The sequence below is a fragment of the Mauremys mutica genome, chromosome 3 (assembly GCF_020497125.1).
Source record: "Mauremys mutica isolate MM-2020 ecotype Southern chromosome 3, ASM2049712v1, whole genome shotgun sequence".
NCBI classification, from domain to species: Eukaryota; Metazoa; Chordata; order Testudines; family Geoemydidae; genus Mauremys; species Mauremys mutica.
Genome location: NC_059074.1, coordinates 110,541,238 through 110,558,940, shown reverse-complemented (window position 1 = coordinate 110,558,940; position 17,703 = coordinate 110,541,238). Strand labels below are relative to the sequence as shown.

General features: G+C 40.7%; 1 protein-coding gene across 2 annotated transcripts in view; it reads right to left on the bottom strand.

Annotated features, from left to right (window-relative positions):
* Positions 1-2,064: 2,064 nt before the first annotated feature.
* The window catches only part of GRM1 (glutamate metabotropic receptor 1), a 290,329-nt gene continuing 274,690 nt past the window's right edge, over positions 2,065-17,703 (bottom strand). For both annotated transcript variants that reach the window (XM_045011682.1, XM_045011681.1), the window contains one exon: positions 2,065-5,776. In XM_045011682.1, the coding sequence (XP_044867617.1) occupies positions 4,930-5,776 (847 nt within the window). In that variant the 3' untranslated portion in view covers positions 2,065-4,929. The remainder of the gene's footprint in view (positions 5,777-17,703) is intronic.

Below are 17,703 nucleotides of genomic sequence, written 5' to 3'. Positions count from 1 at the left end.
AACTACTATTTTGGATCTGTGTCATTGGAGGATTCCCGTACACAAGGGGAATCCTCCATTGTCCAACTAAACCAGGTTAAAGTCTCCTTTGGACCCCCAGAGATGCACAATGCAGGCTTTACAGTCTGGAGAATCTGGCCTTCTACGTAATTCCCTTTAGCATTTCCTCCAACTGTTGTTTGCTCAGATTTAGTGCAGTTTGTTTATATAGACTGTGCTCAATCTCCTTTCTGTAAATGTGTATTTTGTTGTACTTTTATGAAAAAACATCAATAAAAACAACATGAACAGAACCATGTACATGATTTTAAATGACTTAGGCTGTAATATTCTTCCTCGGTGCTACAAATCCAAAGCACAACAGCATGGGAACCAGAATCTAAAACTGACTAGATACGGAAAGTAAAACTGGCTAGTCTCATTCTACTACCCAGGCTGAGCGAAATGCAAAACACAAAATGAACATAAGTAGCAAAATGTGTGTTTTATATTTTAAAATGTGTTTGTATTAATAGCCTAAGATATAGCGAGTCGCAAAACCAGGTCAGGATTTTTGTTTTAAATATGCGAGGGTCTGATTCTTGACTCACGTCAGTTTTATGCTGATGTTGCTCCACTGATGGCAACAACATTACTCTTGATTTAAACATGCGTAGGTGAAAGGAGAATCAGGCCCATGATTTTCACCTTGACAATGTTTTTTAAATAAAATATAAACAGGAATCAGAAATCCTGCCAACCAAAGACTACTTCTGAAAAATCATATTCAATATTGAATATGCTAAATATGCCACACAATTCACTTTAAAGGAAATGTCTAAGAACTTTTCTTCTAGCAAATGTTCTTTCGTAAAATAAATGTATTTGTGCCTTTAAAAAAAATAGGGAAATGAAAACGCTGATTCTGATCTTTTGTACATCTGATTTAAATCAATGCATATATAAAATCAGGCCTTAAATATATTAGCACATATGTAGTGGGTTAAGACTAAGTCCAGGAATAAACCATCAGAACCAAAGCTTTATTCATCGTCCTTGAATATTTTGGAATAAATTCTGTGTTGTATATCCTGAGATGCAGCACCGAGCACTTAGCCTGGCAGAGAGCTGACTTATGGCCACCTTACCTGGCTTGACATTTTTGAAAAGAAACAGTCATTTAAATGGTTTGGTGAAAAATGACTTTTTGTTTAGAAATTTCAAAATCATTTTAAAAAAAGTTTAAAAATGCTAAATGCTAACAATCAAAACATTCTGTTTGACTTGAAGTGATTTTTAAAAAACTTTTCAATTTGCTGAAAATTTAGAAAAAAATTGTTTCCTCCCCAATTTGTTGGAATTGCCTGGAAACCAAAAAATCCATTATTCACACCGCTCTGCTTATCATGCTCCCATTTTGATGCTTAAGTGACTCACTCATCAATCCCAAACTAATGTGCTAAGTGACTCACTAAAGAGCCACTTGAATCACTGGCAGAGTCAAGAAGTTTGCTGATCTTAATATTAAGCATTGCAGGACAGGAAGCAGTAAGGTGTTTGATATAAGTTGGTGCCCATAGCTCAAGGCAATGGAGACCGTTTTTATGACTTCTGTGACAAGCCTTTATTCTGAATAGGTTTTTTGGGAGTGAAAGAATTGGCATATGCAAGCACCTGAGACCCATGAAAACTCACATTAACAATTTTCTGGATTGATCCCATGGAGTGGCAGAGCTGCCTACCCATTCCCAGTTAAATATTCTCTACAACCTACAACCCAAGACCCGATGCTCCTGTTCTTCACCAGTTAGCAGAATAGCTTTCTTTTTTAAAAACAGCTTAATCAATACCTGTATGCATTAAGGCATTCTAGTCTCTCTGACACAAAAACTTGTTACTGTAATACACCGTTTAAAAGCTCAGATTTTTTTCTGGACATGTACGTTCAAAAATTTTCAATTTATCCTATGAAACAAAAATTAAGAATCTTTTAAAATAATAAATAGAAAATATTTATTATACAGCATCATCAAGATCATTTTGACAAAAAGGCCATTTGAATCAAGCATTTGACAGGCCAAAAGAAATAACTTTTACAGGAAGCTTAATAGCTTGTACAGCCACATACACGAAGGTGAGTTCTTGCCCTTTAGATACACTTTATGTATGTGTATGTTTACAGTTTTAACAATTACAAACTTAGAGCTACTACACTGAATTTCAAGAAAACTCCTACTCATGATATTATGATTAAACAGTAGTAAAGTCAGTGCTTAATGTGTTCAAATCAGCTAGGTCAGACAACCAAAAATTTGCCATAGGCATACATATCTATATAGCTATCAATCATTTTGTCTTATCTAACTCATGTCTTCAAAGTACTAGCCCTGTTGCTATTGGTAGCAACACAAAACATCTTATACTAATAGTAGGTATGAGAATATAGAATCCTTTACTAGTATGCTTCTCAAGAGAAATCATTACATTTTTTCTTATTTCTTTAATCTAGCTACAGTTTTAAAAAAACCCCAAAAAACAAAACTGTGAGCCAACAAAAACAAACCAACAAACCCAATGGCATCTTTAGGTTTGACCAGAGACCTCAATTTTTCAACAGAGATGTAGTCATTTCTTTGGGCAAAGTCAATTCATGCTTTTCACATCAAGATGATAATAGTAATTGGCAACAAGTCATATTGAAAGGAATACCATAAAAAGAAAAGAGTAAGGATTAAATATTGGATCTGATTTGGGGTACCAGCCAATTATTTTAATGCTGCTGCTATATAATTAGATAAAAAAATAAACACTTTAATAGAAGAATTGATTACTGGCAACAGGCATTTTTAGACTAAAATGAAATAAAAGGGGAAAAATCAAGTATAAATATGAGGAATTCAGAATAATTCTGGCAGAAAACATATGAGACCTATGACAAAAAGCAATTATGTAATTACGTTGGCATGAAACGAACACTTCACAACTATCAAGAGAAAATAAAGTGTCGAAATTATGGAACAGATCCTCAGCTGAAGTCAATCAAGCTATGACAATTTACAGCATCTGAGGATTTGCTCCATATGAGTGGCCTATAAAACACAATATCTAATATATAAAAAACAAAAACCAGCCGACGAACGAACCAAATCAAGCCAACCAAACAAACCACAGTTCATTGAATTGATGCACTCAAGCCACAAGAGTTGGATCTGGATTTTGAACCCCAGAACATTTTAAGAATGTTTGGGGCAGGGTTTTGGTTTAGGCCCATCTCTGGCAAATGTGTGAACTGTGGAGAGAAGAGGGTGTGAAAAAGGACAGAAACAGAGAAGTATAGAAATGACCATTAAAAATGAAAAGAGCAGAAAGGGAAACCATATAGGCAAAAAACACAGACACTTGGAATAAGACATGTAAGTAGATGAGGCTGAGAGGTAAAGGACAACTCTGAATAGATCTGGATCTTTGTGTACATATTAAGCACTGATGAAAGTTCTTGTCTCAATATGATTTTATTTGTAACTATCTGAAATAACTAGAAATGGTCTAAATACTTTTTCCAGTCTTGCCTTTATAGTTTTAATACTGGCATGTGCAAGATTTCTAAAACAGACTTTTTATTTTAGTTAACCACACTTGTTGCAAACATTTAAAGTAACAAGCTCTCAAAGCACTAGCTATCAATAGCATATTTCCACATAATAAAATATCTGCAAAATAAAGCATCTATTATAAGGGTAACAACCGTCTTAGCTTATATATGAAAAATGTGTTAGCACAGCATACAAACCTTCAAAGATCTATAGTATATTTGTAACAATGCTATAAAACATGATTGGAACATAAAAATATCCATGTATATTTGTAAGACAATCTTCCAGTGGCAGTTATTAGACATTACATTTCACACATACTATACACACACACACACACAACCGTACACTCATTCTCTTGCTTCTACAATGGATTTTATGACTCACGATTAAGAATTGCCTTTTTGTTTAAAGTAGTAATTGTTGCTATAAGTATACAGTTATTTTTGATGTATCTGTTCCTATAGTAACACAAAAAACAAAGTAATCACATGGCAAATATATTGTATTATGAAAGGTTAGTTGGTAAATATTTTGCTACCGTAAATGTAATGTAACAGTTTAGTCACATGGCTTGCAATCTTATACAAAAGGGCAGTTCTTCTTAGTACTCAGAACATTACAAGTACTACAACAAAGGCTCTTTTAACCAGACCTCTTGAATCTTCATCACAAAAAATGTTGTGATTATCCTGGCCCCTTTTCAAAATCAGCACAAGTTAAAAAAAATCTAATGTGAGCAACTGATTGTTCTGACAAAACTCTTTTAAAATCATATGTCAGCATGTTAGCTTTGCTTTTCCCCAACAGACACACTAAAGTGACTTGCATTTGCACTTTATCCCACCTAGTAAACCAGAAGAAATATAAACTCTCAGACAGAGATCTCTTCCCTCGTTCCTGCCACACCCTGCCCCCTCCAGCTCTTGCATCTACTGCTTCTTCACCAGATGAAGAATTACAGCCATGAGATGTGTTAGTGACTTATCCATGGTTGCATTTATCCAGAGTCATTTCCAAGCATTACCAAGAGAGTGTGTGAGTGTGAGTGATTTTTATGTTTACTCATTTTTTTGCTATAGAAGTTGTTTATTGGGTTTGTGCTTTGTCAGAATTTCCTATTGTCTCCTCAAAGTACAACTCTTTTATTATTTTTTTTAACAGCTAAATAATTTAAGCCCTCAAATAGATCATTTTTAGTGCAGGATACAGTTTTTGTCCCATCACATATAACATCACATTCTGCTTTCTCATGCTTCCCCACCCACACGTCTTGGTTCTTCCCCCCACCCCCCAGCAATTTCCAGTTGAAAGCAGCCAAAATCCTTCTTGTTCACACCTTGATGTAATCCTCATTCTACAGGGTGGAGGAGCTTTGTTTATAATCCCTCAGGATGACTGAAGCGTAGGTCACGTTTGGGGGGGTGCAGAGCACTGACTCCGACACTGGGGAGCTGGGCACCGAGCTGCCAGAAGCCACCGAATCTCTGAAAGGAGATGGAGGTGTCAGTGCTGGTGAGTCTTCCAGAGTCAGTTTGCTAGTCGCCTGCTCCTCTTCCTCCTCCTCCTCCTCCGTGGTCTCTGGCCTCTCGTACACGTATCCTTGGATGAGCTTAAACTTCTCGCTTTCCACCTCGTCGGCCGGCGGCGAGACCGACTCTTCACTAAAAATGGCCATCTGGAGAGGAAGCACCTGCTGTTGCTGCAATGGAGGCTGGTAGAGGACCCTCACTCCATTCCCTGCACTGGGCATGGGGATCACAGAGTTGAAGTCAGGAATGCCGGTGGCAAACTTGTTGACCACGCCTTGCAGCTGCTCCACAATAGATCTCTGCTGCAGCACCAGACTCTTGGGGGGCTGTTCAGGTAAGAATAGGTTGGTCTCTTCTGCCATTGCCTGAAGTGGGGGTGTTGCTGTCACCCGCCTGTGCACCACCATGGAAGGGCTGCTGGGCTGGCTGAAGCGCACTGGCTCGCTCTCTTCTTCCTCCACCACATTGTAGAGAGTCTTACTGCTGATGTCTGAAAAAGTCAGGCTCTTGCCTTGGCCATGGTAACTTTTAGTGAGGGGCTTGATTACTGCTGTCTGATTGCATCCTGTCTCCTTGCTCGTTACATGCATTGAGAGTCTGTGCCACATGTGTTGTCCCTTGGGAACATGTCTTCCACCTGGTTCAGACCATGACACAGACTTTCCATTAGAACTATGAATAAAATAAAGATGGGTTTATTTGCATTTACAATATGCACACATGTACAGCATAACAAACAAGCCTAGAGAAATACTTGGCTGCTTTGCCTCATTAATCAGTTCCCCTGCTAGTCAGATAATCTTGGAACCAGGCACAGAGAAATACTATGAAGAGAAACCAAGATTTATCTTAAAAGCAGCAATTACCAAAATTTGCATCTGAATCCAATTATTCCCTGCAAGCTACTGACCCTGCAGCCAAAACAGAAAACTTGACACTGAGGGCATTGGAAAGGTTACCCAAATTTTAGGCATGGCAGGTATTTTGGTTTACATCTAAGTTTGCGTGCTGTATCTTACAGGGAAAAATAACAGGCAGAGATCTAATTAATGCTGACTGCTGTTTACATGAAAGATTTCCAAACTGATGGAAGAAAAACAAACCACAGTCTTAGCCCTTGGCATTTAAAATATTGGTAGCAGAAGGTACTGCTAATAACTCTTTCTGTCCTGTTAGCCAACCCCTCTCCCTCTCCCGCTCCCAAATGTAGACATACATTAAAAGTCCCAGGGCTTGGCTACACTTACAAATTTGCAGCGCTGCAGCAGGGTGTGAAAACACACCCTCTCCAGCGCTGCAAATTGCGGCGCTGCAAAGCGCCAGTGTGGTCAAAGCCCCAGCGCTGGGAGCGCGGCTCCCAGCGCTGTCCGTTATTCCCCACAGGGAGGTGGAGTACGGACAGTGCTGGGAGAGCTCTCTCCCAGCGCTGGCGCTTTGACTACACTTAGCGCTTCAAAGCGCTGCCGTGGCAGCGCTTTGAAGCGCTAAGTGTAGCCACAGCCCCAGATATTAAAGGATCTGAGAGCCTTCCTAGAGGGAAATCCAACACTCTGCTCCACTTTTATGATTTGTGAACTCAGACAGGAAGAGTGGCTCTCTCCACCCATCCAGGAGTCCTATCAAAATTAAGTGGGACATCATAGGACAAAAGTTTTGTTAATTGCCCCATCCACCCATGGAGAAGTATATGCAGCAGGCCTCATCCCGTTGATTTGAATGCCAGAAAAAGGAAATAAAAATAGCTATCAGGAAGATTTTTCATCTCTTTGCTGTTTGGACTCTTACAAGGGCTGGAACAAAGAACCAGAAAAGCAGAGATCCCGAGGATTGACCTGGGGTAAGCCCTGAAAAGGCATTCAATGCTGGCAGATTACAACATCTCGCTCCACTTTTGCAAGCCTAGACCAGTGGTGAGCAACCTGCAGCCCACGGGCCGCATGCAGCCCATCAGGGTAATCTGATTGCGGGCTGCAGGTTGCTCACCACTGCCTTAGACTGAACTCATTTGTCCATATATGTTGCCTGCTTTAACCTGTAAATAACTCTCTCATTTCTTTTTCCTAGTCAATAATTCTTAGTTAGTTTACTATAGGATTTACTACCTGTGTTGTCTGTGGTGTGAGATCTACGGAACAAATTGATCTGGGGCAAGTGACTGGTCTTTTGGGACTGGGAGCAACCTGAGTATTTTGTGATTTTTGGTGTAAGTGACCATTTATCACTAAATCCAGCTTGCCTGGCTGCCAAGATAGACTGGAGAGCCCAAAAGGACTGGCTGTGACTTCATGGTAGGACTGATTTAGTAATCTAGGCGTTCACATTTGATGCTGGGTTGATGAAATCCAATTATTGAATGCACCACCAATTTGGGGTGTCTGCCCTGTTCTGACAGTATACCCTGAGGTAGTCACTCACTGTCACAAACCATTCCAGACAGTGTGACAACAGGCAAAAATAAAAAACTGTAGAACGCTGTTCACAGTTTGTTGATTTGTTTGTCACTGCAGAGCATGCCTCCGTATTTTCAGTGCAGAGTGGATTTAACTCAACCCAGGGATGATTTTCAAGCAGGGAAGAAAGTGCTAGCATTTAAGATGGTTGGTTCTTGAAAGTGCAGGAACTAGCAGCTCGTGACGCCTAGCCAGAAAGGGTTAAACATCCTGCAAAATAAATAAACCTCAAAAGACACGTGGAGGGATAATGTTTGTATATTTACATATGTATGAGCACGGTCAATCAACAGTCCCTGTCTGTGCTGTATTCTGAGCGTCAGAGATCAAAAAAACATCCTAGCATTTAAATGAATTTTAAACATGGGTTATCTCGGTATTCATCTCTCTTTGAAATGTATTGTGAACAGTGGAGGAACAAGCAAATGGCCTTAGGTTAATTCTATAGCTAAGTACCAGTGATGGACCTCCTTCAAAGTCATCCTAATTACCTTTTGTTCCTGGAGGAACTCTCAACTTGTCAACGAGGACATGAAATTGTGTAAAAGATCCTTGGGTCCTGATTCTGTCATCTCAGATCTGCTTTAGACTTCAGACAGGGGAAGCTTCGGCAAAAGGACTGAGATCTCAGTCCTAAACTGGAACACCCTGCAATGACTTTGGACTATTTCTGAAAGAACTCTGCAACTACAGAACTCACCATCTCTGCTATGAAACTGAACCTCAGTGAACTGAACTCATATCTGTATGTATATTGAGCTTTTAACCATTCTCTTATTTGTTTTTTAATAAATTTTAATTTAGTTAATAAGAATTGGCTGTAGGGTGTATTTGGGTAAGATCTGGAATATTCAATAACCCGGAAGGTATTGTGTCCGATCCTTTGGGATTGGTAGAACCTTTTCTTTTATATGATGAAATAAGATTTTCAGGAATCTTCATCATATTTGACTTAGGAACCTGGATGGAGGCCTGAGGCTGGATCACTTTAAGGGAACTGTGCTGTTTGGACTCTGTCTAAGCATTCTAAATGGGGCTTTTGGTGAGAGTGAAAACTTGAGGACCTGGCTTGTGTTCTTATCCTCAAAAGAGGAACCAAAATGCAGTGAACCAAAGAACTGTGCTTTCCTATCTTCCTCCGACATCCCCGGAAGCAGTGCCTGGAGGGGAACAGTATCTCAGCAGCTATAGCACACATTACAGAATGGTGTTCAACAGAACCAAGCATAGATATTCTCATTGCTGACAAAACCAATAGAAATAGTTACTGCAGACAGATCAACTACTTCTGCAGGGAGGCCCAGGGGAAGAGAAAAACTAAGATTCCCCCCCACAGCGCTACTTCTGAGTTCTTATCTCAGGAGGAAGGGAATTAAATGTGGTGTTTGTGATGATAATATGTGTGTTATAAAGAGGAAAAATCACAGTGGATGTGAGAACCAGGGGATAGCAAAATTATGCTGGGGGAGACTTATCAGGAACATAATAGCAGCCATACTGGGTCAGAGCAACGGTCCAACTGGCCCACTATCCAGTCTTCTGACAGTGGCTGGGGCCAGATGCTTCAGAGGGAGTGAACAGAACAAGGCAGTTATCAAGTGATCCATCCTCTGTCATCCAGCCCTAGCCTCTAGCTGTCAGAGGTTTATGGACACCCAGAGCATGGGGCTGTTTCCATGACCATCTTGGCTAATAATCACTGATGGACCGATCCTCCAGGAACTTATCTAATTCTTTTCTGAACCTAGTTATATTTTTGGCTTTTACAACATTCCCTGGCAACAAGTGCCAAAGATTGACTGTGTGTTGTGTGGAGAAATACTTCCTTAAATTTGTTTTAAGCCTGCTGCTGAATAATTTCATCAAGTGACCACTGGTTCTTGTGTAATGTGAAGGAGTAAATAACACTTCCTTATTCACATTATATAGTGGCATTATGATATTTTCTACCTTATTTTCTATCCCTTTCCTAATGGTTCCTAACATTGGGTTAGCTTTTTTGACCGCTGCTGCACATTAAGCAGATGTTTTCAGAGAACTATCCACAATGTCTCCAAGATCTTTCTTGAATGGTAACAGCTAATTTAGAACCCATCATTTTGTATTTATAGGGGTTATTTTCCACTGTGCATGACTTTGCATTTATCAGCATTGAATTTCATCTTCCATTTTGTTGGTCAGTTACCCAGTTTTGTGAGATCACTTTATAATTCTGCATAGTCACCTTTGGACTTAACTATCTTAAGTATGTTTGTATTATGTGGAAATTTTGCCACTTCACTGTTCACCCTTTTTTCCAGATCTTTTATTAATGTGTTGAACAGCACTGGCTCCACAGGCACCTTTGGGGGACCCCACTACTTACCTCTCTCCTCTGTGAAAACTGACCATTTATTCCAACTCTTGTTTCCTATCTTTTAAGCAGTTACCAATCCATGAAAGGAATTTCCCATTTATTCCATGACTGCTTATTTAAGAGCCTGTGGTAAGGGACCTAGTCAAAGGCTTTCTGAAAGTCCAAGTACAAGATCTTGGGCACAGAAGAGGGAACATTATGTGGAAATAACATCTAACAGCAATGCACTTTAAATCCCAATTCAGCAAATCACTCAAACATATACCTAACTTTAAGCATGAGTAATTCCATTGATTTTGCTGCTCTCTCTCATTCCCACGCAGATTTCCTTCAGCACGGTTCATGTTCTTGTTTCTCGACTCTGCTCTCTCTCATGCTAAGTAGACTTCATTATCATCATCTACTCCCTCATTCCTAACCTCTGGTGTGTCTCCACCCCTTTAGCCTTTCTGTGCCCAAGATCTTGAATATTACATGACGGGCAAAACTGCCAGGAACTCCCTAGCTCCATCTTCATCTACCTCTTCCTCCCACTCCATTAATTTTCCTCCCTATCACATTTTTGCCTGCTTGCCTCAAATCCAGATCTTCACTAAAACTCCTGCTTCTGCCCTCCACTATGCCTCCAATACATACTAAAAGAAACCAAACCAACAACCATATGATAATCAAACTAACTTGCAACTCCACCACCAAAATATGTAATAACTACTTGTTCACTCACTTCAGTTTACTCTCTCTGGATGAAATCCTGCTTCTACTAAAGTCTATGGGAGGTTTGCCATTTACTTAAATGGGGTCAGGATTTCACCCTCTCTGATGATTATGTTAATTATGTCTGAACTAGCTTTAGAATTTTGGTAGCCATCCTCTCACTCTCATCTTCCACTTTACTACTTCGCTCAATTTCTCATCCTCTTACTTCTTTTTTCTATTTATTATCTTCTATCATGTCAATTTACTATTAATTCATATTTGATACACAAGTAATAATGCAAGGGAATCATATAAATATGTGAGCTTTGTCACTTTAAACTCAGAAGGAAGGCAATCAGGGAATTGGATTCAGGTTAGTGCATCCTGTCAAAACATTTAACATGCAGCAGAGCAGTGGTTATTCTAGAACTAAGATCAGGCACCTTGAACATGTTTATTTGGAATTCAGAAGTGAAGGTGGGGCTGGGAGAAAGCTACTCAATGCACACACCTTAAAGTGAACTATAAAATATAAAACAGCACAGGAAAAACAGGAACCTAAACTGTTCATTCAAAGGAATGAGTACTATCCTGAATTCATTTGGGATACATACAGACCATTTCATAAGAGATTGTTAAGAACATAAGAATGGCCATACTGGGTCAGACTAATGGTCCCACCTAGCCCAGTATTCCATCTTCTCATAGTGGCCAATGCCAGATGCTTCAAAGGGAATGAACAGAAAAGTTCAATTATCCAGTGATCCACCTTCTGTCATCCAGTCCCAGCATCGGGCTGTCAGAGGTTTAGGGACACCAAGAGCCATGGTGTTGCATCTCTGACCATCTTGACTAATAGCCACTGATGGTCCTATCCTCCAGGAACTTATCTAATTCTTTTTTAAACCCAGTTATTCTTTCAGCCTTCATAACATCCTCTGGCAACAAGTTCCACAGGTTGACTGTGCATTACGTGAAGAAGTATTTCCTTGTGTTTGTTTTAAACCTGCTGCCTGTTAGTTTCATAGGGTGATCCCTGGTTCTTATGTTATTTGGAGGAGAAAATAACACTTCCTTATTCATTTTCTTTGCACCATTCATGATTTTATAGACCTCTATCTTATCCTCCCTTAGTTGTCTCTTTTCCACGATGAGCAGTACCAGTCTTTTTAATCTCTGGTCAGATGGAAGCTGTTCCATACCTCTAATCATTTTTGTTTTCCTTTTCTGTATGTTTTCCAATTCTAATATATCTTTTTTGAGATGGGGCATCCAGAACTGCATAAAGTATTCAAAGTATTGGTGTGCCAGGGATTTATATAGTGGAATTATGGTATTTTCTGTTTTAGCTATCCGTTTCCTAATGATTCCTAAAATTAGGTTAGCTTTTTTGACTGCTGCTGAGCATCGGGCAGCTGTTTCCAGAGAACTATCCATGATAACTCCAAAATCTCTTTCTTGAGTGGTAACAGCTAATTTAGATCCCATCATTTTTATGTATAGTTGAGATTATGTTTTCCCATGTGCATTACCTTGCATTTATCAATATTGAATTTCATCTGCCATTTTTTGGCCAGTCACTCAGTTTTGTGAGATCCATTTGTAACTCTTTGCAGTCTGCTTTGGACTTAACTACCTTGATTAATTGTGTATATTGTCTGCAAACAGTGCCACCTCACTGTTTATCCTTTTTCCAGATACTTTATGAATATGTTGCATAACCCTGGTCCCCATACAGATTCCAATGGAACCCTGCTATTAACCTCTTTCTTGTGAAAATTGACCATTTATTCCTACCCTTTGTTTCCTGTCTTTTAGCCAGTCACTAACCCATGAGAGGATCTTCCCTCTTAACCCATAACTACCTACTTTTCTTAAGAACCTTTGGTGAGGGACCTTGTCAAAGGCTTTCTGACAGTCCAATTATACTATATCCGCTGGATCACTCTTGTCCACATGATTGTTGACCCCTCAAAGAATTCTAGTAGATCTGTGAGACATGATTTCCCTTTGCAAAAGCTGTGTTGATGTTTCCCCAACATAGTGTGTTCATCTATGTGTCTGACAATTCTGTTCTTTACGGTAGTTTCAACCAATCTGCCCAGTACTGAAGTTACACTTACCAGCCTATAATTGCTAGGATCACCTCTGGAGCCTTTTTAAAAATGGTGTTACATTAGGTATCTTCCTCCAGTCATTTGGTACAGAGGCCTATTTTAAGCGATAGGTTACATACCACAGTTAGTAGTTCTGCAATTTCATATTTGAGTTTCTTCAGAAACCTTGAGCTTATACCACCCGATGCTCGTGAGCTATTAGTTAAATTTGCCAATTTGTTGAAAAATTTCCTCGATCAACATCTCAATCTGGGACAGTTCATCAGATTTCTCATCTAAAAAAAAATGGCTCTGGTGCGGGAATCTCCCTCACATTCTCTGCAGTGAAAACTGATGCAAAGAATTCATTTGGCTTCTCTGTAATGCCCTTGTCTTCCTTGAGTGCTCCTTTAGCTCTTTGATTGTCTAGTGGCCCCATTGCTTGCTTGGTAAGGTTCCTGCTTCTGATGTACTTAAAAAAAGTGGCTGCTAGTTTTTGTGTCTTTTGGTAGTTGCTCTTCAAATTCTTTTTGGGCCAGCTACTTTCTATTTTCTTCAGTAGGATTTGACTTCCAATTTTTATAAGATGCCTTTTTGCCTCTAACCACCTCTTTGACTCTGTTGTTTAGCCACGGTTGAATTTTCTTGAGCCTCTTACTTTTTTTTTTTTTTAAATTTGGGGAATACGTTTAATTTGAGCCTCTATTATGATGTTTTAAAAAAGTTTCCATGCAGCTTGCAGACATTTCACTCGTGACTGTTCCTTTTAATTTCCACTTAACTAGCTTCTTCATTTTTCTGTAGTTCCCCTTTTTGAAGTTAAATGTTACTGTGGTGGTGGGCTTCTTTGGTATTCCCTCTCCCTCCACCAAGGATGTTAAATTTACATTATGATCACTATTACTGAGTGGTTCCACTATATTCACTTCTTGGACCAGATCCTGTGCGCCACCGAGGACTACATCAAGAACTGCCTCTTCCCTTGTTGGTTCCAGGACTAGCTACTCCAAAAAGCAGTCATTAATTGTGCCTAGAAATGTTATCTCTGCATCCCATCCTGAGGTGACATGTACCCAGTCAATATGGAGATAGTTGAAATTCCTCATTATTATTGAGTTTTCTATTTTTACAGCCTCTCTAATATCTCTGACCATGTCACAATCACCATCACCATCTTGGTCAGGTTGTTAATAGTATAGTCTTATTGCTACAGTCTTATTATTCAAGCATGGAATTTCTAGCCATAGAGATTCTATGGTACTGTTTGATTCATTTAAGATTTTTACTACATTTGCCACTGTTTTCTTTCACATATGGCGCCACTCCCCCATCCTCACTACCTACTCTAGCATTCCCATATATTTTGTACCCTGACATTACCATGTCCCATTAATTATTATCATTCCACTAAGTTTCTCTGATGCCTATTATCTCAACATCCTCATTTAATAGTAGGCACTCAAATTCACCCATCTAGTATCAGAGCTGTAACTAGTTATTTTAGCACCTGGGGCAAGCAAGCATATTTGCTCCCCCTAGCAACAACATGGGGGGATGGTCACAGAGGGTCACATGCCCCCCTCACCAGATTTCTGCCCTACATTTAGCACAGAAGTTTTCAAGCTGTGGGGTGTATCCCTGGCTTTCTGTGCTGTGGGAGCCGGGGTGCTGGCTAGCTGGCAGCTCTCCCTACCCTGCTTCCCAAGCTGGGCTGCCTCTGCACAGCCAGGCGCTCGGCACAGCTCTTAGCTCCACCTCTGACACACTCTTGCCTTTCCCACAAAGGAGCCTGGTGCCAGCTGGCGACACCCCCTGGAGCCGGCCCCTGTCCATGGAGCCTGGCTGCCATGAGATGCTTGCCTTGGGGAGCATCTCATGGCAGCCAGTCTCTGCGGGCAGGGGCTGGCTCCAGGGGGTGTCACTGGTTGGCGCCAGGGTCCTTTGGGGGACAGGAGAGGGCAAGTTGGGGCACAGCTTGGAGCTGTGCCACCCGCCCTGCCTGGGCAGCACCCGGCAGTGCAGAGGTGGGTCGGCTCAGGGAACAGGGCAGGAAGGGCTGCCAGGCAGCCAGCGAGCGAGTGCCCTAGCACAAGCGGACTGGGTGATTCGCACCAGCTTCTCATCTGCCGGCTCCTGGCAGGAGGTGACGGTTTTTAAACTGTGGGGTGTGCCCCTGCTCCCACAGTTTGAAAACCTCTGTGCTAAATGGAAGGCAGAAATCCGGGGGCAGGGTGACCCCACATGTCCCCTCATTCTGCCCCTTTTCTCTGCCTCCATGGCTTTGCGCCCTGGGCGGTTGCCCTGCTTGCCCCCGCCTTGGTTACAGCCCTGCTTAGTAGTATTTAGACTTCTTGCATTTGTATACAAGCAATTATAAATGTTGTCCATATTTAGTTGTCTGCCTTCATGTGATGCAATAGAATAGGATTCTTTTTCATTTGACGGTTTCTCTTCAGCTCCTACCTGCACTTTATCAATTTCTATCCTCTCCTCTTTACTATGATATAGAGAATCCTTGTTAACTGATCCTCACCTACAGGATGTCTCTGTCTGAACCATGTGCTCCTGTCAGAACTTTCCCGCAGCCCTTAGTTTAAAAACTTCTCTACGACCATTTTAATTTTACGTGCCAGCAATCTGGTTCCATTTGGATTTAAGTGAAGCCCATCCTTCCTATATAAGCTCCTCCTTTCCCAAAGGTTCCCCAGTTCCTACTAAACCGAAACCCCTACTTCCTACTAGAGACAACTGTGCCTCCAGATAGTAGGGGGATTGGGGGGGAAGAGTGAGGACAGCTGGCTTCAGCCGTGTTACTGAGCATGCTCAATCCATGTGATCATGCTCAGTACAAGCCAAGCAGAAAATTTGGGGGGGGGATGTGAGCCCACATGGCCCCCCATGCATTACCTCTGCCCTACGCCATCATCTCATCCACGCACTGAGACTCTGCAGTTCTGCCTGTCTAACTGGCTCTGCATGCGGAACTGGAAGCATTTCAGAGAATGCCAGCCTGGAGGGTCCTGGACTCTAATCTCTTACCTAGCAGCCTCAATTTGGCCTCCAGTTTGGTCTCTAATACCTTTCCCTATGTCATTGTTATCTACATGTACCACAACCACCAGCTCCTCCCCACGGCTGCACATAACTCAGACAGATAACGTCAAGACATCTAGACAAAGTGTTATCTCCTCTTTGGAGCCTCGGAGCTGGAACTAAGGGTGCTTGAAGTAGTTTCCATTATATACAGGGTTTACAGTTTGGTTCAATGGCTCTCAGCACCCCCACTATACAAATTGTTCCAGAAACCCTGCTTTGGAGCCTATATTTGTGGGAATGGTGACAGGATGCAGGTGCAGAGCAAAATAATCTGAAAGGTATAACTGAAATTTTCATTCATACAAGACAGTCGAAAACAGGCTTTGTTTTTGACATATTGCCTACAAAGAAGGGTCAAAGGTGAGGAAGAGTCAAAATGGACCAGACAGGAATCAGTGCAATAAAAATGCAAGTCTTGCTTATTTTCCTGAAACATTAATAGGGCCTATATTTACTAGCTTTTGTTGAGGGTAAAAATATAAATTTAATGCATATAATTATTTTGGTTTTTCTGATTTTCTGTCTATTTTTGATAAAACAATGTACTATGACCATTGTGGTTTTAGACTTCACACAGACTATCCAGAAGAGGTGATACAAACTTCATCCTTTAAGAAAAAGAACTGTAGTGATGAACGGTGGGTAGGCTCTGTAAAAATTATACTGAGTAAGAGTCCTCTCCCATACATCTCACTTTAAGGGTCACAGTCTTAATTCTGCACAGTAATCATCTAATGACCATGTATGAGAACTGAGTTCAAGCGATTTAAGGTGACACTTCCTTGTGGCTAGATGGAGGATTTACAGCTCTGTTCTCTGACCCCATGTGTTCCAAAGGCGAGTGGTGGGTCTTTTCTTTCTGCACTCCCTATCTTTTTTCCAGAAAGAGGAAAAAACCTTGGGATACTGGGTTTTTCCCCAAAGCAGGCCAGTAGAGAGAACGCCGTACTTTACGCTTCTAATTTGGCCAAAGAATAGGCACAAATGGCTGAGCACAAATCAATTAACTCAGACAGAAGAACATACCACTGTCCTGTAGTAAATTTGGGTCTGTCCCACAAATTGCAGACCCCATTTGTGAAGCTCAACAGCTGACGATGATGATATCTCTACCCCGACTGTATTTTTTCAATATAAAGCCCATTTTTTTCCCTACCCAAGGGCATGACACTGCGTTTTGCCTCAAAACAGAACTGTTATTTGCATAGTTGCTGTTTGTGGTAGGTTTGGTGACAAGAAAATTAATCAACTCTATTTATTGTTTGCTAACTGCAGGTTTTCTAACAACCCTTCTAAGAGCTCGTCATCAGGTTGAGCTCAGTGCTTTGCAAGATTTTGATGACATAAAGCCCTTTGAATCATCCAGGAGCTACAGGTTTAAGGCAATGTCTACCCAGTACAACATATCTTCTGAATACCATTTCTCTAAATCCCTGCAGCTAAGACTGTTTCTATGCTGAATGTTCAGGCAATTTCACACATGTCCTGTTGACACAACTAAGATGAGCTTATTTGTGCTTTACTGCCTGGGACATGTTTTGAGTGAGCTGCAGTTTCTCCTTCTTTTCCACATCAGATATGTCTTGGGCAATTTGTGTATTCTAGGAATAAACCCCAGGATTTTTCTTTTTGTGTGTTCTCCACATGCTTGTCTGTTAAGTAATTTGGACACCATAAGCTGCACTGGCTGCCAATATCTTTTCACAGAGAATTCAAAGTGATATTTTTAATTTCTAAGCCCTAAATCCCAGCTTTTCTGCATACTCCCTGTGATATTGGGACAAGTCACCTAAATTTCTTCTTGCTTTGATTACTAAATGCATAATAATTCCCTACGTTTGTAAAGATAAATTCATGAATGTTTTTGAGTGATGTTACAGTGATGGGAACCATATAGAGAGATAT